This window comes from Ochotona princeps, chromosome 19, assembly GCF_030435755.1.
Source record: "Ochotona princeps isolate mOchPri1 chromosome 19, mOchPri1.hap1, whole genome shotgun sequence".
NCBI lineage: Eukaryota > Metazoa > Chordata > Mammalia > Lagomorpha > Ochotonidae > Ochotona > Ochotona princeps.
In genome coordinates this window covers 43,656,770-43,676,864 of record NC_080850.1, presented here as the reverse complement: position 1 = coordinate 43,676,864, position 20,095 = coordinate 43,656,770, and the positions used below count along the sequence as shown (strand labels likewise).

At 45.9% G+C, this 20,095-nt stretch overlaps 2 protein-coding genes across 6 annotated transcripts in view; both read left to right on the top strand.

Annotated features, from left to right (window-relative positions):
* SNCAIP (synuclein alpha interacting protein) overlaps nucleotides 1-20,095 on the top strand; it is a 139,631-nt gene that overhangs the window by 54,408 nt on the left and 65,128 nt on the right. The gene's annotated exons all lie outside the window — the stretch shown is intronic.
* LOC118760105 (uncharacterized) lies at nucleotides 9,527-10,498 on the top strand. The gene has a single exon (XM_036496956.2). The coding sequence runs from the start codon at nucleotides 9,527-9,529 to the stop codon at nucleotides 10,496-10,498; it is 972 nt and encodes a 323-aa protein (XP_036352849.2).

Sequence of the window (20,095 nt, the reverse complement as noted above, 5' to 3'; positions counted from 1 at the left end):
TGTTTAGATACAGATAATGTGCTAGTATCACAGTTGCTTTTGGCTCATTGAGACCTGAGCATTTTGCAGCATAGCTGGGAGACTTTGCCATCACAAGCACACAGCTGTGAATGCTTGGACATGCTTCGGGTGTCTGCAGCGGCACCAGTGGACAGAATGCCCAATCCACACAGCCCTGCTGGCAAGGGATCTCTCTACTGACAGCTGCAGGCCTGACAAATGCAGGCTCCAGGGCCTGCATTTCAGTCTCTGTTTTGCGGAGCCTGGTAATGAACAGCAACTGTGCTGAAAACTACAGCTTGCCACTAGGTCCAGTGGGCAGCACCACACGTCCTGTTCTCTTATCAGGCTGTTTCCCTGCATAGATTATAACTCTTTTTCCACTAGTTACTTACTCGGTGAACTAATGAATGCAATGAATGTTAACCATCATCCCAGTTTTCCTGTCATGTGGCATGATAGCACCAACTTTGCAGAGTTGAAAGTTTTAAAATTAGGTATGGAAACCGCTTGACAAAATAGTTGCTCAAAAGCAGTTATGTGTCTTTAGTGCCGTGAAGGTGATTAACTGGAATTCTCCTTGGAGAGGGAAAGAATTCTGACATTTTCAGCTTCATTTGCTAAGCACTTGTGTTTTATTTGTATCTTTGTGAATTTCCTGTAAGCCTCCTTCATGAGAAAAAGTGTTTTTGCATTTTCTAGAAGTCTCATTATATATTCATGATCAGAAAAAGGGGAAAATGGACCAGATGAGGAATAAAACCATTGGAAACTGGAGCCGTCTTTTCATAGTAAGTGGGGGAAACCAGTGGAATGTGTCTTGAAAAACTGAAATCATGAATGTAAGTCCAAGAATGGCTGTGTTTAGTGGAATTTAGGTTAGATCTTTGTCATGAATTGGCGATAAATTCTTTCAGTTACACACTGGCATTATGTTACCTCCTAAATATCTTGTTTGCCTCATAGTGTGTCAAAAGAGAGTCGGGCTTTTTTTTTCTTAATGTCCTTGGGCTTCTTCACCTTTCAGTCCTGTTTATCTGTTGGAAGTCACATATCCATTTTGAAACGTGTCTGTCACACCACTAACTTATCCACTGACTTTATTTAATTTCTGCTCCATCTTTCTGGTGCCCAGGTGTGGATTTCAGCTCTTGCGTATCACTTTCTCTGACCTCATGGATCCTGCAACTTTTGCAAACTTTGCAGTTCCACTTCCAACCTACTTGCACTGCATTTATCTTAGATAGAAGAAGGGTTTGAAACCTCCCACATCAGTGAGATTCCAAAGATGATTTAATGTATATAGAGAGATGCTGTTATCAGCAGGGAAATTGGAGGAGTGTTATTTTTTTTTCCTAAGAGCCATTTCCTGAATATTTTAATGTTATGATGACTTTTAGATCCCTAAGTAACCTTGAAACTGTGGGAAATTGAATAAGCAGGGCTCCCTGTGTGGAATTGTCATCCCCTTGTAAAGGGCAGCATCATGTCCTGAGGGTCCCCAGCAGGATCTCTTGCAGCAAGTTTGTTCACCCTGTCCCCTGGGTCTCCCCGGATAACTCTTCCGTCGGCATCGTTTGATCATCAGTTCCTAATGACAGACTGGGGATGGTCATGGGGAGCAGTCCATCATGCCCTGAATCGCCACAGTCAGCTTCCATCCACCCTTCTGTGAAACTGGCCAGTCAGGGCTAGGAAAGGATGATGCTTGCAATGTTCTGCTCCTGGGTGTTGGATACAGTCTGGAAACAATAGAAAAGGAAGATAATGTTTGAAAGAGTTCTGGGCTGCAGTCTTGAGGTCCTGCTTTGGTACACTGAAAAATCTTGTTTAATCTAATAAAAGGGGTTAATATAGTCATTCTGTAATAAGAAAAAAAACACCAATCTTGAACATGTCTGGAGTGCTTTGTTCCAGTAGCTGTTGCAGGAATGTGGCATGGTTGTCTCGTTCATTCATCACAGTGCCACCCAAGTACCTCACAAAGTATCTGTTTTGTAGGTGAGGTGACCGTGTCTCCTCAACTGTGAATTTTGGGTAAAGAAGAAGCAATGTGGCAAAAAAAAAATGCGAGATGAATACAGTTCTTGTGGCACCTTGAGGTGCAGAGAGCTGGAAAGATTGTTAAGATGGCTGTCTACAGGGTTGCATAGAGACTTAGGAAATGGGGGTTTCCTGACAACAGGAAGAGCAAATGGAAAGAACAGTGGGAAGCTGGTCCACTTTCCTGACAAGCTCAGAGCTATTCAGTGGAACTGCAGTACTGACTCGACAAGAATTGTGATGGATAAGAACCAGAGAAATGTAAGGCTTATCAGTGGAAATGGAATGTTTGAAGTCAGAGAACTCATTGGAATTTGTAATAATTACCAAGTGCAGGATCAGATTAGCTATGGGAGCAGGGAAGTGGAGAATGTCTACGTTACACTAGATAACAAGAAGGGAGTGAGCCAAGAAGTTCATTGGAGTTGATAGAGTGAAGCTGAGGGTCCAGCTGAGCGCGTGAGCCAGTGGCCTTGGCAGGGCCCACCTGCCAGTGAGAGCAAGCATGTGCGGAAGAATGGAATGGTAGAGCAGCATAGGCTTCAGATGGCTTCACCTAGGGAGTTGCACTGTTCGACTTCAATGAGCTGCTGACGGCCAATCCACCCTGAGTGTGCCCAGTGGCAAGTGGGTCAGGGTTTGAGCCTCATACCACAAATGTAGTCCCAAAGGAAAGGTTCTGTGTTGAAGCATTGAGTTGACTACCCTGCCTTCAGGCTTTTCTCACTGACTCAGTTACACTTGATGCCCAGAATTCAAGTAGTCCCGTTACCATGATACTGCTTCCATTCTGCTCACTGGTATCACTCCCTGGAAATGGTGGAGCTCCTTCTCAGGCCCCATGTAGAGGAACTGGGATTGTGCATGTCTTCGGTCATGCCTTTCTCTCCCCTATGTCACCGAGCAGAGCTAAGAAATTCTTAAGGAACCCCCAAGATGGGTCCTTTCAGAGTGGGAAGGGCAAAGAAGTAAAGTTGAATGAGAATCAAAGAAACTACTCTTAACTATTTCAGATTTTAACACTGGAAAGACACAGTAAACTTTCTCCAAAATAAGGCCATTGTGAAATCAGTGAAAGCTGGAATGCTACTACCACCCACCAGACTGAAAGGACCAGGGAACAAGGTCTGTGGTTACCTCTAACTCAGGAATTTCTGGCCAGGTTGGAATGACGCTACAGCTGTGTGCTCAGAGCTGGTGACACATGGAAGACATTACCTGTGATGCCACAGGTGTGTGTGTGGTGGAGGTTGGATCGCGGAGATGGGTCTCCATGCTCTCCAATCTTTGCCTCAGCTTCCCTTTGCCTGCACCTACTAGGAACTCAGTCAGTTGACAAGCTTAGGGAATACTTTCCTATGAGTTAGTTCTGGGTATGAAGAAGTGAATGATTGTACCACTCACTGGCAAGAGAAAAGCCAGATGCTGGTGATGGGAGGGCATGCTGTGTTCACAAGAGGAGGTTACTGGTAGAGTCACATGAGCCGACACCAGTACCCTAGGGAACGTGGAATTCACACAGGATGGAGCTCACTCAGCTTGGTCAGTTTACACTGTGAGTCAGAAACTGAAAACTCAAGAGGTGGACATCGACCCCAGGAAGCCCTAGGCAGCTTACAGGGGGCCGATGCCTGCCCTGTAGGCGGTGGGAAAGCACCCAACGTTTTCAGTGGGGATTGGCAAGGTCATCTTTGTATTTTAGTTTGCTTGGAGAGCTGTAGGCACAGAGAATGATTTCAAGAAAGTAAAGATCTACTAATTTCCTTATCTTTAGTCTTTTTCTTAGATTCTTTTAAGCATGAAATAATGAGAGGCAGTAGTACACAAGCCGTGGAAAACGGTTGGATTGGATAAAAACTTTCCTGGGGCGTGGGATGTGGAAGTGAGAGAGGGCGAAGCTGGGGGTGACACCCAGCTCTCTAACTTGTACTAAATAGCAGCTGGGGTGTTGCCTGCAAGGTTCAGTCTGGGTAGGGGAGGCCCTGGGGCAGCTGGTGCTGGTCAGCAGGAGCAGGTGACATCTGCACACAGAGGGACCAGTGAAGGAGTGAAGAGAACTGAACCAAAGCTTTTGGCTAAAGGGAGAAAAGTAGAGAGAAGATTCCTAAAGGGAAGAGGAAAGAAGGCTGGCAGATCCAGGTGGGGTTGAATCCCAGGTTGTTTTCAGAAAGAAAAGCAGCAGAAGCCAGGTTGTGCTGGGTTACCGAAAAGGAGATCAGAATATGACAGCTGTGACTGTGGCTGCCTTTTCCAGAGTCTGCATGAGGGGAGAGAAAAGAAGGGAGGGACTGCAAAGTGGGGCGGGGTCTTCTTGGTAGGGTTAGTGAGACTTGAGGGTGTGCACACCCAAGTGTGAGCTCAGTCTTTGGAGGGCTTAAGTGAGGCCTGGAGAAGCTTTGGGGGACTTTGAACACCTGCTGGATAAAGAACTGAGCTTATACTCCACAGACAGTGCTTAGAATGCCAGTCTTTGGCAAGAAGCTCGGTAGCACCCTCCCGTTACATGCAGGAAGCACCTCTGTGCCCGTGTGCATGATTTTAGGAGATAACAGCCCAAAGCAGTCATCATTTGTGCGGCCCTCCATTCACTTTCCTTTGCACTTTGTGGTCATTTTGTCACTCTGTGCAAGACACACACACAATTGTGTATGTCCCATTGTCTCCAGGCAGCTCCTGATTGGGATATATGGAGCAAATGGGACATGTCAAACCAGTCACACGCTGTGTGTGATTTAACTGCATCCTCTGGCTGTGGATCCCTGGACATGCCTCACAGACTGTTGCTTTGTTAGACCAGCCTAGAAAGTGTCAGACCCAAGGAATCTTCACTTCCTGGCTCCCTGGGCCTTCTGCTGCTCGCCTTAAGGGGGCCTCTCCCTGGGCCCCCTCGGTGTTGGGGGATTCCTAGTACACTGTGAAGTTGGTGCTTTCCTGGTGGGGCCCTTGGGTCAATCCTGGATCAGCTGGAACTAACTGGGAGACTTGCCTGTTGAGGTGCCTCCCGGGGAGGGGCTCACTTGAGGGCTCCAGTTCAGTGCCAGGCTTATTGAACCTTCACCCACTTCTCCAAGCAACGTGGCCTGGAGCTCTCGTCCACATCTCCTGGCAGGTAGCATAACAGTGTAATTCACAGCATCAGTGTCTCTGTAAAGCAGTTACTATTTACTTGTAGTGGCCCCAACCAGCCTGAGTTTGCTCTCCACTTCTTCTTTGGATTTAGAGGGCTTACGTCCTCACCCTGGCTGGTCACAAAATCACTGAATTAGAGAGAATTAAAAAACTGCTTGAAGCCGTTAAATCCAAGATGAAAGGTTGGGTGAGTCCTTCCATTTTGTCCCATATAAGAACATGGCCACCAGGTTGCTCCTGGCAGTGGAAAGGATCATGCCAGTCATCTGTGGGTCAGTGGAAAACTCTGCTCTGAACTCAGCCAGGTCGGCTTGTCCTGGCTCGCCCTCCCGAGTCAGTGCCCTGGAGAGATGCAGACTGAGAAGTAAAAAGCATCTCTTCCTAGAAGATGTCTGTTTGTATTGCATGTATGTGCCCATCTCTCAGCTTGAGAGTTTGTGAGAACTGAATGCCCAGATGAAGGCCGTGTGTTTTCCTCTTGCTCTGACTGGCAGTCTCCAGTTGAGGGGAGCCCCGGGGGTACTCTTCAGAAATGCACCTGGTTGCTTTCAGCCACTGAGAAAGTATTTGCAACTGAGCCGTTTTACACATGACCGTGAGTTCAAGTAAATCCTAAAGAACGTTGAATAGTGTGCAGTTTGGAAAAGAGCCTGCGCTGTGCTAAATCTCCCTTGGTTCTCTCTTAAATCTTGTGCCAAAGTAAATGGCAGCCCTGGAGAACCTCTGACTGCTTACTTCTCAGATGACCTCAGTGAATTGGGCTGGTTGGGCCAGTGTTTGGCTTGTTTCCCCTTGAAGGGTCCATCCCACACTAACCTTACACACCACAGTGTGGCTTCCTCCGCCTGCCTGGACAGGTGGGTTCTCTGTGCAAGGAGCTCATTGACGAAGCTCTGGAATCCCGCAGGAGACCTCCAGAATCCCAGCACCTCTGGCTCCCAGCTCAGTCTATACTGCTTCCTCCCCCGCTCCCTCTCCAAAAGAGCCTTGGATGGCAGTGGGCATGGAGTTGAACACGCTCAGGGCAAGCAGTTCCACTTTCCAGACTTGGGTTTCTTGACTGTGAGCTGCAGGTAAAAAATGATATAGCCCTTCTCTGGGAATTTCGTTCATGTATAGTCAGGATCATGACGTTTACTGCGTTGGGTTAGTCATTTTTAAACTTAATATTAGAAAAGCATTTTATTAAAATATTGAACATCTGCTGTAAGTGCACAGACACTATACATGTAGTACACACACTGTTCATTAATATGTTCTTATAGCAAGGCTGAGTGTCTGCGGCAGTGACCGCAGGTGACATGCCTGTGCCCTGTCCTTGGAGCCCGGCCATGCTGGGCACCTGGCAGGGTCTCAGTAGGCAGCCATCTGAAGTCAGTTTATCTCTCGTCTTTATCCTCTTATCATGTAGTTGACAAGGGAAGTATTCATCAGTCAGATATTCACAGATAGTTTTCTTGCCCTTCATATAATTATTTTTTAAAACCACTTTTATTCCCTTTGTATTTGCCGTATGCTCTTTCTTTACACAGGAATAATCCTGAAGGAAAAAAAAGTCACACACTCCATTGATCCTAACAAGAAATAACATCATACATGTTTGCCAATCCTTTAAAAAACAAATGCTAGGGGTAGCATTGTGGTTAAACACCAGCGCTAACATCCCATGTGGGTGCTAGTTTGAGTCCCTGCTCCACGTCCAAACCAGCTCTCTGCTGATGCATCTAGCCAAACATCAGAAAGTGGTTCAAGTGTCTGGGACCTCTACTCAACGTGGGAGACCCAGGTGAAGTTCCTGCTTCCTAGCTCAGCCCTGGCTGTTTGAGCCGTTTAGAGAGAGTGAACCAAGGAATGCAAGATCTCTTTCTGTCTTGCTGTCTGTGCCTCTGCTTTTGATATAAATCAGACAGTTTACAAAAACAGAAAAACAAATGCATATGTAAGCTTTTTATCTTATTTGGTTTTACAAAACATTTTCATAATTAGTCCCCAAATTCTGTGTGGGGAAAGTAGGTGTTTGCTGTAAATTGCTGTCTAGATTTGAGAAATGCCATTACGCAGCTGGTCTCTTAGTACAGTGTCCCAAAGTGAAGGCCCCAGTGACAAAGGTCCTCTTGGGGCCTGCCAGGCAGGTCGTTGTCACTGCTCTGCGGATGGAGTTCAGCCCATTGTACCTGTCCTTAACCCTGCCTGTGCTGGAAACAGCGTTTTCCGTTTCCAGTAGGGCATCTTTAACCCATATACAGAACTCTTGGAGATTATTATGACTTAAAAAAAAATCCCCATTTGTGATTTTCATTGAAAGATGATGAATAACAGCCATGCAGAAATCAGCATGACTTGTGTCTGACAGAGTCAGGATGGCTCTGGGTCCTGGGTGCACCAGACCTAAGTCATCGGGGGAGAACAGTCAGGAGGGATATGGTCTGGCAGCTGAGAGCCAGTCCTACCTGGCTGTGATTCCTGGCCCCGTGGTCAACAGTGCCGAGGGATTTACTTCACCCTCTGCCTGCTTCCTCCTCAGTGTGAATGACTAAGTATTAAGTCAGGTGAAATTTACACAGCAACGTGCCACACAGTGTCTGACGTAAAGTTGTTGTTAAGTAAATGGTGAGAGAGTTATCCCTGTGATATTACTATGTATCTTCATGATCATCCTCAACATTTTTATTTTTAGAAACACAGTGGTGTCTTATTGACTGAGTGTAATTGACACCGAGGCAGTATATTTCTAAGGAAGGAAAAGCGTGTTGTGTAGGGGAATCCGAGTTTTCTGGCTGTCTAAGCAACACACGAAGGGAAAGGCCATAGTGGGAGAGGCCAGCTCCTAGCACTCTGCTCCTCCACGGTGGAGTTGTTTGTGGACCACTTTGCTACCTGCCTAACCATAGTCCTAAGCCTCTTACCGTATGTGGCTTTATTTTTCCCTTTGCTTCTCTGAAAGTCTTACTTATCTTTATGTAGAATAAGGATCACCTACTTGTGTTTTTTGACCACACCAATGTTGTGCTTGTGAAGCACAAGGAAGTCCTCTTTTGTGGTTTTCGTGAGTTTCCATGGTGTAAATGTCCCTAGTATGACTGACTGCAAACTCTCAGTGTGAAGTCACTGAGCACAGAGGGCTGGGCAGTTGTTCACCTTTGCTCAAGTCCATATCAGCTGGCTGCATTCCATCACTTGGGAGAGGCGTCAACAGAACAACATAGGATGACTGACAACAAGATCTGAAAGGAATACAGGAGAGAAAAGTGTAGCCATGAGTCAACACGGTTTTGGTTAATCACGGCCACCATAGTGGCCCCATGAGACACTATTGCCTAGTGAAACTGCAGCCTTCTGCATTTGTGTTAGTGCACTCCGTGAGGTCTGTATTAGCATGGAATCACCTGATAATCTGTTTCTCAGTTCGTGTCCCCACCATTAATCAATGCATTACTAAAGTGTATCCCCAGAATAGATTATTATGGTACACTTGACTCACAGGAGTCATCCAGAAAGTGAGTTCACTGCAGACCAGTGGAGAGTGTATTTCAATGTCCATCTTGTATTCTCTCCACTCGCCTTGAGGTGAGAATTCTTCCTAGTCCTTCATCACTTCCTGTTGCTGAGTGTTTCTGTAGCCAGTGTTTGAGAGGCGTGACTGTGGATGTGATGTCTGTGTGCATGGTGGAGTCTCTTGTTTCCTTTTCCCTGTCTCCACATGCATTTTCCCCTGCTCCCTTTTCTGTTCCCTGCTCTGCTTCCTACAGAGGTATTTCTTTCATCTTCCTTTGTGCGCCTCCCAAGCCAATGAAGTCATCAGGATAGATAATAGTGTCCCTGCTTTGAGAACCTAGATGAACCTTCAGCTCTCATCAGTCTCTATTGTGCTATCTCCCTTCATCTGATCATTTTTTATTTTCATTGTTGCTCGGACACCTGCTGCTTTAATTTTTCCCTGTGAGTATAGTGACGGTAATTTTTCTGGTCACCTTTCCTTTGCTTCCATATATTTAGTGTCATCCTCTTGAAATCTGTGATGTATTGTATCTAGGAAATTGCATTACTGCACTATAAATACTTTTCTGGGAACCTTTAATTAAGAGCTGTTGCCCAGAGCTTTGTCATCTTGCTCAGCTCCCCGGAGGTGAGCCCACAGAATCCTCCTGGGAAAGTTCTGTTTCCAGCATCACATGTTGGAGCCAGCTGGTAGGATTCTGTTACACATCGCTCCAGCCATCGTCAGTACCACTTTAGGGTGCTGCTAACACAGTGGGGTATTTTTTGGTAGATCCATGTCTTCTTTTTAAACTTCTGCCAAACGGCAAATGACTTAAACCAAAGAGAACAGAGTGTTTGAGGTGTGGCGTTGGCCATGAAACCCTCCGCAGACATGCTTGAACTCATCGCCTGTGCTGTTTTGGTCCTTGTGAGCTGTGTGGGGAACACGTGTTTATTTTACACCACCAGGAAGTGCATCACTGGACGTGTGCAGGCATCTTTTCTTGTCATTTTTAGTCTTGCATCTGTTAACCTTATTAAAACCTTGGTGGTGAACGTCATAAGGATTGTTTACTCTTCAGGGATCACATTGGATTCAGCTGGCTGCAAAGTTCTGCAGTTCACAGCAGCCCTGACAACCTCACTGGCCATCTGGTTCGTGTTACACTTGGCGCTGCTCTACCACCGGAAGCTTTACCAGATTGTCCACCCCTCGAGTGAGGCTGCAAGCCCGGACCAGCAGGAGCACTCCCTGAAGCTGGTGTCTGTGCTCTGGTTGGCTGGGGTGACTGTATACATCCCACTGGTGGTTTATACCAGCAAAGCAGCGAGCTCGAACACAGGAAATGGTACGGACACCTTGTCCACGAACAGGGTTTACGTGGATTGCCTGATAGACTTTGGAAACAGGCAGGTAGAATTTTACTATGGGAAGATCTTTTTAGTTCTGATTGATGTTCTGCCTTTAGCCGTCTTAGTCTTTGTCTGTTTCTGGATGTCTTTGCTCCTTTCGGAGAGAAGGAAGATGACATATGGTGACATCTGGATTGGAGATGATGATTCAGAAGTTGAAACCCTTAGAGGAGCCAAGTTCAGCATTTTATTAATGTTGCTGATCACTCCACTTTGGATTTCTCACTTTATCTTAGTCTATTTCTTGAAAGACTTGGCAACGTGTGTCTTCACTCCAGCTGTTCTCTCAGTCCTCTCTTCAGGCTTCTCTGCTCTCAGTCCTTTCCTGCTTATGCTGGTAAATTACAAAATGAAGTTGGTGTCCTTCTGTGGTGCCAAAAAGCAAAAGCCCATGCCTCCGCCTGCAGATGTTGTTGTTTCTCCGTATGCTTAGAGGCAGAGAGCTGCATGTTCATCAGGAGCAGATGAGCCTTGTATTTGGAGGGCACGGCTGAGGTGTCTGTAACCCTCACCAGCAGACTGTTTCTGAAAGAACCCCCAGAAAATGGACTCCTCTCCAGAAACTGACCTCGGAGGGAAGGCTTGCAAGAAACAGATACATGAAGTCAGTCCTTGGAAGTTGAGTAGAATAGCCATTGTGGCCCGTGTGATGTAGGACAATGCCAAGATGTCTAAAGTAACTCAGCAGTGATCACAGCCTGGGAATGAACTCAGCATAAACAAGATGTTAAGTGTGTGTTCCGTGCAAGGTTCAAAAGCTACATACAATTGGCACCGAAGAGAACATTTCCTTGCTGAATCCCTAAAGGTACTCATGAATATTCCCCACTCATATTCTTCTTGAGATGCCCCCCCACCCATGTTGGAATTGTGTTAGGGAATATGTAGTCTCTCATTTTGCACCTTGGATGCTAATATCTCCTCGAAGATGGAAGCAGATTTTGATCACTGCTCTCATTTTATCCTCAGTGTCTTTAGTAAATCAGGGTTAGATAGAAGCATTGCATTGAGTTAATATGTTACGAAGTTGTGCTCTGCAGGTATGAGTAGATATGCACATAAATGATTGCTACGAATATTTTGTTCTCTATCCTTGCTTATTTTTCTAAATATATTTCAGAATTTAATATTTTCTTCAGGAGGTAAAAAGGACTTTCATGCTTGTTTAGCAAGTTGGTACATTTATAAATCAGAAGAATTTATAAATCCTCATAATTAATTTCTGGGTTTAAAGTCAATCAAAATATTCACATTAGGAGTCTAATTAAAAATACATGGCCAGCTTTTGTGTTTCACTGTTAGCCAGTGCAACCATTTGGACTGCTTCAGAAGCAATGGATAATTGTTGTAAATATTAATGCATGTATTTGTGTAAGCATTAACTTTTCAGCTAATTCTTACTGAGATTTTTTTTCCCATTTTCCTTCTATATTAATGGAGCCAGAGTTTATTACAATGTAGTTCAAGAGTGATGTCAACCAGTTGGGATTTCTGCTGTAAAAAGGCTGCATTGAAAATTACAAATCTGTACCTCGTTAACAAGAGACAGCGAACATTTCAGAAGCCACAGAGAAAGGAAATTTTAAAGCAACCAAGGCTCCAATTCTTTAGGATTGTACAGGCCAGTGTGTGTCCCAAGTATAACACAGGGGATTGAAAGAATATATATGTATATATGGAGAGAGAGAGAGAGAGCAAGAAAGAGCGAGACTAGACTTCTGAGATTTCTGGGTGGTCTTCATGGGAAATGCTTAGCCAAGTCCACTGAGGCAGTTTAATCAGAAGGGCACTAGCCATGGATCCTGTGTAATGAATTTAACATCTGGGGAGATGGAGGATGTGGGGAAGAGGTCACTGTGTTTTAATTAAATACAGATGTAGGCAGAGCTGGGAATAGCCACTGATCTTAGATAGTGGTTCTCTGATGCAGTTCTGAGACCAGCAGCATCCATATTACCTGGAAACCTGTTGGGAATGAAGATTCTGGAGTCTCATGCCAGAGTGTTGACTCAGAAACTCTGGGAGTTGGCTCCAGCAATCTGCTTTAATAAGCCTTCTGCATAATTTGTATGCATGATAACATTTGGGAACCCATATCTAGGGTTCCTCCAAAGTTTAATCCTCACAAGTGCTCACAGGGAAGCCAAGATCACTGACTTAGGATGTGGTCTTCATTGCTCCCCAGGCATCTCACTGTCGTGTCTGCCCCTCTTATGTAGGGTCAAGGTGTCCATTCATGTCCCAGAAATTTGCAGTAATAGCTGCTAAACAAGTCCGTTGTCAGAAGTAAACAGTCTTTGCAAAATCAAGCATACAGCATACACACTTCAGGTGTGCCAATAATTTAGTACTTGGATTAGATTTGGATGGTTTCCTGTACATGACTGAATGAGGATCCAGTTCCCAGATTAGTCTAAAGCTCCTTTCCAGAAGCCAGTGGGAGAAGCAGTTGGCTTAAACTATGCTCAACTTCCCAGCACTAGGAGTGTTTCCGTTTTCTTCCCCAATACTTTGTTTTATTTGTTTGGACTTCCTGAGGTCATAATTTTGTCCTTGTGGAATTGATCAGTTGTAATCTACAACAGAGAATAAATCGTATGCTCACTGAGTGAACCAGAGTCTCTGTTCTCTTTGTAAACTAATTTTCACTTAGACTCCGTCGCTCGTTCTTCTCTCCCGTAGTGGCCATATTTCACCCAAGTTGCTGGTGGGATCAGGGGAAGGGATGAAAGGAGACTAGGCGGGTTCAGCAGTAATGGTCCCTGTGGCATTGTGCGGAAGGATCTGGCTGGGTCAGGACTGTGTAGGGCCCAGCTGGGGCTTGAAGGGTTGTTTACCAAGGCCACCACCACAGCCCACTCAGGATCCTTGAGTTGTATGGGCTCTCTGCCCTTTGCTGCCTGTGTAGGGCTCTACCCTTCCTTTGCAGGGCTCCTCCTTGCTTCTCTGTGATCCATTTCTTGCTGAGCTGGCTTTGATCCCCCAAAGCACCCTTCCCAGTGAAGCCCACTCAGGTGTCTTGATTACAGTCTTTTCTGAGACTCACTCCCTGGATGGTCCCTTGGAGAGAGCTGCCCTTGAAGTCAGGTCCTCATCCTCAGAGTTTGAGAAAAAACTTTTCCTAGTTCTGTGCTTCCTTGGCTACACTGCCTCCACCTTGCTGTCACAGACTGTCTTGGCTCAGAGGCCCTGTTCAAAGGTGAGACCCAGAACTAAACGGTGTATGTCTTCCTTGTGTGTGTATTTCCTTGTATGTGTGCATATGAGTGTGCTTTCTTGTATTTCCTGTGTGTATGTGTGTTTGTGTCTTTCCTGTGTTACCCTCCTTTATCTTAGACTCACTGATCTTGTGAGTATCGGTTCTCTTCTTCCATAAAGAAGTTTGAATGGTAAATGCGTTTTGAATTCTACACATGCATAGAGATGGTGAGTTAAAGCTACAAAAAAGTTGAGTACATCTACTCTAGGTTAAAAAATCTTGAGATCTTCCCGAAGTCTACAGTGCTATTGCAAGGAGGTTTGTCTCAGTATTTGGATTTTAGGAACTGAAATGACCCCCAAATCATTTGGAAGAATTTTAAATTGTGAATTCCAGCTTAAAACTTCTTAAGACCTAGATATGATCCCAACTTCCAGTATGAAGTTTCCTGTGCAGTGCTGTCTTCTTGCCTTTTTTTTTTTTTTTTTCTTTTTTTGGCTTTTGCGTTTTAAGACACAGCATGCAGGAGAATAGAGAATGGTCACAATGCATTTTTTTTTTGAAGAGGAACAAAAGTTAACCCTCTATGGAAAGTAATGTTTTTGTAGACTAGGTCAGGAGAACTCGTGGATACAATGTGCTAAATACACAGAGGCCTACAGACCTATACTATGTATAGAGTATACATACTGTAATGATGATGATCTTTTCTGCCATTTCTCTTGTTAAAATTTACTTATGTTCATTTAATGGAAAGGCAAAGAAAGAAAAAAAATGTACAGAAATCGTCCATCTGCAGATTCATTCCCCAGTTGACCATAATAACTGGGACTGGGGTAGACTAAAACCAAGATCCTGGAAATTCCATTCAGGTCTCCTTCATGGGTGACAGGAACTTGAGTTCTGGAGCCTTGCAAGGTGCATCAACAGGAAGCTAAGCAGGCAGGACTCAAACATCAGATGCAGCTGTCCCAAGCAACACTTTAACCCATTGTGCCAAGTGCCCACCGCCATTTCTGCTTAGACTCTGCTGAAAAGAAGAATTTGTGTGGGTTAATGGTTTGTGAACACTCATTACAATACAATTCAGAGATAAGCATGTCCAAGGAATCCCGGGCTTAGCTGCTCTGCAGCAGTCTGTGCTGAATTGGAAGAGTTTGGGCCATTTAGCAGGAAGTGATTTGCTGACTTTTGCTCCACTGAGTAGATCCTAACCTTGACCTGAATATTTCTGAGTTTCTGTCTGTCTATTAGCAAGTATATGATTGCAAGGCATAAATCACTCTGTACCCCTCTCTTTTTCCTTCTTGAAATTGTAATGGGTAAATTCACATGGGAAATATCGAAGATGATTAGAAAATATAAAATGCTTGACACAGGTGCGGTGTTCCTTGACTACTACAGTTTTGGCAAGTTAAGTAGCAGAGAAAGACTGCAGCCAGAAGCCTGTGTGTATTTGTGTATATATGAGACAATTTCAAAATCTCCTTGAGCCTTCTCTAATATCCAATTGAAAAAAATTAATAAAAAGATTAATTTGTATTTTGGAAGGCGTGGTTACAGAGAAACATGAAGAAATGAAGAGATATTCCATCTGCTGGTTCATGCCCCAGACGGCCAGGTGTGACGCTTTGCTGCCTTCCCAGGTGCGTTAGCAGGGAGCTGCTTCTGAAGTAGTACCCCCTTCAAAAGCAAGAACACAGCAGTTGGTGTATCCACATTGCCCACCCTTCCTCAAATCCCACCTCAAACTCTCACCACCAGGCCTTTGCGCATGTTTCCCTCTACCGTTCTGTCTATTCTTCGTTCCTCCTCTCCTCCTGCAGCCCCCAGCCTCAGCAGACTTCCCTTTCTCTAAGGTCCAGATTAAGTGTCTGGGGCCCCTGTGCATGCGTTTGCCAGATACCCCCTCTGGGGCCCCTGTGCATGCGTTTGCCAGATACCCCCTCTGTTGTGGTGGCTGTAGTCTTAGCATGCCCCATGCTGCTGTGCGGAATACCCAGCTTGGGCACCCGGAATATTCCATAAAGAGAGAAGTGAGAATCCACAGGCCCTTTGCTTCCCGCTTTCTTCCTCACATATATTGCTTGGCTCTCCTTCAGTCTCCTTTTTGTGCAACAGAAATGTCGTTTCTGTATCCTTTTTCTGCCTCAAGATGCATTTAGCAACTGCCATGCTCTGGCCTCTGTTGAATCAACGAGTGAAGGAAACTAAATCCAGCATTTGGGATGAGTAGCTTCCTGGCCAGGAAAGCTACTGAGCCAAATGGGGACAGCATTTCCACTCCACCCTTTCAGCACGGCATTGGTAATTTTTGGAAATTTATCCCAGGGCAAAATTTGGTAGGCACGTGTGTGTGTGTGTGTGTGTGTGTGTGTAGGGAGTGACTGTAATTTTGAATGTTTGTGGGTACAGAGGGAAGACACGGTGTTGCAAATGGACTCATATGACCTCATCAGCAAATGCAGTCTTCATCTATTGTGACAAGACTGCCTTATTTTTAATTATCAGGTCTTGTGGTGACTAGTAACCGTAGCGATGGTGACTTTGGCAGTGGAGAAGTCTGTGTAATGTGAGCCCTCAGAATGAGCCCTTGCTGACTCCCTGTAAAACAGAGTGAGGCAATACATTTTAACAAGAATTTCAGTGGAGCGATTTATGTGATATGTGGCTGGAGTCGCAAACCAGTGAGCCCTTTATGAGCCAAGCACACCAGAAAGCGTGCATTAAAATGAGCGTGGTTGCTCCAACTAATGTGGGCCATTGCACACTTCTGCCAGCAAGTTTTTGGAAATCTTCATTCGCAATGATTTTCGAACATCAGTTTTCAAGTCATCACATAAACAAAGCAAAACAAAAACAAAACAAAAAAGCAAAATATTATCACCTGAAGGTAGGGAGGTGACCGCTTTGTAACTTCCTTGTGTAGTTGTTGTGACCCAACTTGAGTCTGCCCTTTGATTTCTTTCCAGTGGACCCTTCCCTTGAGGGAAGCTGTTGGGCCAAGAATGAGGTCCCTTAGGAGAAGGTAACTGGGTGACCCCTTAGGGGTTTGAGCCTGACACCTGCATTTCAGTGGGCATTCGAGAGACCCCTGCCCTTGGCAGTTTATGAGCCTGCCAGCTGCAAAAGTCCTGCAGACCTCTTGTGTGTGTTGATGTTCTTTGTGTGGAAACTGTGAGGAAGTGGCCTCATATTTGAGTCTGGCTTCTCCCATGTCTAGGGCACATCCAGAGAAGGGGACCAAGGACTCAACCCTGGCACCTGCCCAGCACAACGATCCCCTGGCCTTCTGTACCCAGTGTCCTGATAGCTTTTTTTCTTACCCGCCTGTCAGTTTACCTATCCATACTGGGAGAACCACAACATAGTGAAATATTCCCTTGACCTCTCTGCTCCCCTCACCTCGCACGCCATGCATCTTAACCCTCCCCCTTCACCCCTCAAAAAAAAACCACTTATTTACACACAACACCCCTGCCAACATGAATACTAAGTAGACATTGCCAACACTAGTGAAGAGAAAGTCAGTTGAAATGAGAGTAGGAAGGATCTAGTCAGCGAAGTTAGTCTTCAGGGTGAACAGATTGAGGGCACATGGCTCTGATACAAAACAAAGCCCATGGGAGACACCTGAGACCAGAGACCAGGGACTACAGCCTCTGGGGTCATGACTGCTGGTGGAAAGTTGCAGGACTCGCTGAGCCCTGACTGGCAGCTGTGGGCCCGCTGCAGTACACAGCAGAAAAACTCCCACAGGAGGTTGGGTGCACCTGCTAGGGAGCCTGGAGGCTGTCTTCCCCCAGAGACTGCCCACTCCCATGGGCTCTAGTAGGTTAGCCCTCTGGCCTCCCTGCCACTGCCTGGGGTCAGGCTATGGATGGCTTTGGGCCTGTTCCTGGGCTTGCCCTTGGCACAGCTTCCTTCCTCCCCTCTGGTCGTAGCTGTGGAGTGGCACCATGTAAATTCTCACCAGTCACAGCAAAGCCAAGGCTCTTCCTTCCTCCAGTTGTAAAGTGAGGGAAACGTAATCCCACCTCATAACCTTTTACTGTGTTTGCGAAGGGTTTCTCTTTCTCTTACTAAGAGGTAAAAAGAGACTGTGGGAGCACCGAATTGTGACATGTTGGTAGTGCATGTGCAGGAAACTTTATTTTGTTGCTGTTGTGGATTGAAAATGATCTTTGGATGTAGAATCAATCTGAGTATATGGATGCAGTCAATGTTTTGACAGGAGGTTCCGCTAGAAATGGGGTAGTGGCATTGGTGCTTCCTGCAAAGCACAGAACTCCTTTTGAGGTTCAGCTTCGTAAATGCTCACTGTCCTGAGATGAGTGCAGCGACCTGGTCTGGGTCTTGCAGCCAAGTAAGAGATCCTGCTGCCATCTCCAGCTGGTCATTGCCCAAAGGAGAGAAGGTCTGTGTCGTCAGAGCTGCAGGTATTTTTTAAAATGAAGTAGAATTTTATGTGACCTCATCCCAAGTCTACAGGATGGCAACTGATTTGGTGTTTGGAGCCTGCTGCCAGAACCAGACTGGGCTCATAGGCCTGTCCTGCAGGCCCCTTGGAGCTGCTGAACAGCCTCATTCCACCCGTGACTTAGCAGGAGATGCAGAAGAGGCAGGAGGAAAGCTTGGGCTCCTGCTCACATCTGGTTCAGTCCAACCTCATCTCTTCCTGTGTCCTGCTGAGTCCTGAAAGGAGTGCATGCCCAGGAGTTCCAGGGCAAGGAGGCAGCATCAGTGGCAGCTCCGTGCTTGCCTTGGGGGAGGCCAGGGTTGGTGAGCCCTGGGGGCTTCTGCCAGGCACCAGCAAGACTCAACTCTCTCCACGTGGCTCTTTCCAAGGAGTGCACTGAAGCCGGACAGAAGGGTGCCTAGGCAGAGCCAAGGAGGCCTCCTCACAAGGGAAGCGAACATGCACTTGCCTTACTCTGGGAAGGGTCATGCAACCCACTGGCACACATGTGAGCTTTGTCACGGCCTCTGTGACTGCTGTGATCTGCGTGCCCCAGCCTACAAAGAACTGCACCCTCCTGGCCCCATTCACATGCCAGGCCAGCCTGCCGTACCATCATGTGTGTCATTGTGGGCCGTGTTCCACTGAAGAGGCGACGCTCCAGTGGGCACTGCTTAATTTTCTGTTGTCAGGGTACCTGCAACAGTTTCCATGATCTTGTATTTGTTGGCTTAGTTAAGCTGAATTCATCTGTGTTGATACCAGGGATCTGGGGAAGGATCACAGAAAATGTGTCTTCTGTCTTTCCTACAAGCTTGTTGAAGTAACCTCGTGCTTTATTTTGGTATTTTTCACGTATTTAGAGAACCCCTGGGCTGTCTGCTGTCTGCTTGCTGCTTGGTTTTCTCACATTTCCGTGTTCCCTGTGCTGTGCCACAGCCTGGCACCCAACATCCATTGTGTTTAGCTCCAAGGCCATGGGACGGGTTCTGAGGTGAGCAGTGTATCATCAAAAACAGATCAGGAAGGAGTTGCAATAGTGTGCTTGCTGCCTAGCTGGAAGCCAGAAGGGCTAGGTGCTCTCAGAATCCACCAGAAAGGACAAGGACGTTCTTGAAAATAACTCTCAACTAGCAATACCTGTGTTTTCCTCTGATATGCCCCATGAGGATTCACAAGAAAGAGATGAATACTTGCATCCAATAATTTCAGAACTCAGGTTTAGATTTATGTAAATAATATAATCTCTTGTTTTAAATATTTTTCAGAAACACACATAGATTTTCTTTTTATTTTAAACTTTTGTTTGAAAAAAAAATTACACAGAGAAAGAGAGCATCCTTCCATCTACTGGTTCGTTCCCATATGGCCATCATGTCCAGAGCTGGGCTGATCCAAAGCCAAGAGCCTGGAGCTTCCTCAGAGTTTCCCACGTGGGTGCAGGAGCCCAAGGACTTGGGCCATCTTTTTGATGCCATCCCAGGTGCATTAGCAGGCAGCAGGATAGGAAGTGGAGCAGTTAGGACCATTAAGGGATACCAGGACCACAGGTGGAGACTTCACTTACTACATCAGCTCACCAGCCTCTAAAAGAGCTCTTACACTGATTTCATTTCTTCTTATTTGAAAGGCAGAGACACAGAGGCAGAGTTAGTCATTGACAGAGTTGCCATCCTCTGGTTCGGTGTCTCAGTGCCTCCAGTAACCAGGACTGAACCTGACTGAAGCCACAAGCCAGAAACTGAATCCAGATTCCTGTGTGGCTAGCAAGAACCAATGTATTTGAACCAGCACTGGCTGCCTCCCAGGGTGAGCCTCTGCAGGAAGCTGAAATTGCAAGCAGAACTGAGATTTCAACTAGGATACAGGTGTTCCAAATGGCCTCTTTCTTTTTTTCCTTTAAGATTTATTTTATTTTTATTGGAAAGTCAGCTGTACAGAGAGAAGGAAAAACAGAGAAAGATCTTCTGTCTGCTGGTTTATTCCCCGAGTGGCTGCAATGGGCAGAGATGAGTGGATCCAAAGCCAGGAGCCAGGAGTTTCTTTCAGGTCTCCCATGAGGATACAGGGTCCCAAGGTCTTGGGCCATCCTTTACTGCTTTCCTAGGCCACAAGCAGGGAGCTGGATGGGAAGTGGAGCAGCCAGGATACAAACTGGTGCCCATATGGGATCCTGATGGATTCAAGTCGAGGATTTAGACACTAGTGTTAAATTTTATATGCACTTAAAGTTCCTAAAGTTCTTACATTGTCAAATGCAGCTAATTCTCACAGCTAAGTCCTCTTTTCACAATTAGTTTACCATGAGCCAAAACACCAGACATGATGAGATATTAGTTATACTTTTATTCCAGTGGGGTAGAAATGGGAGC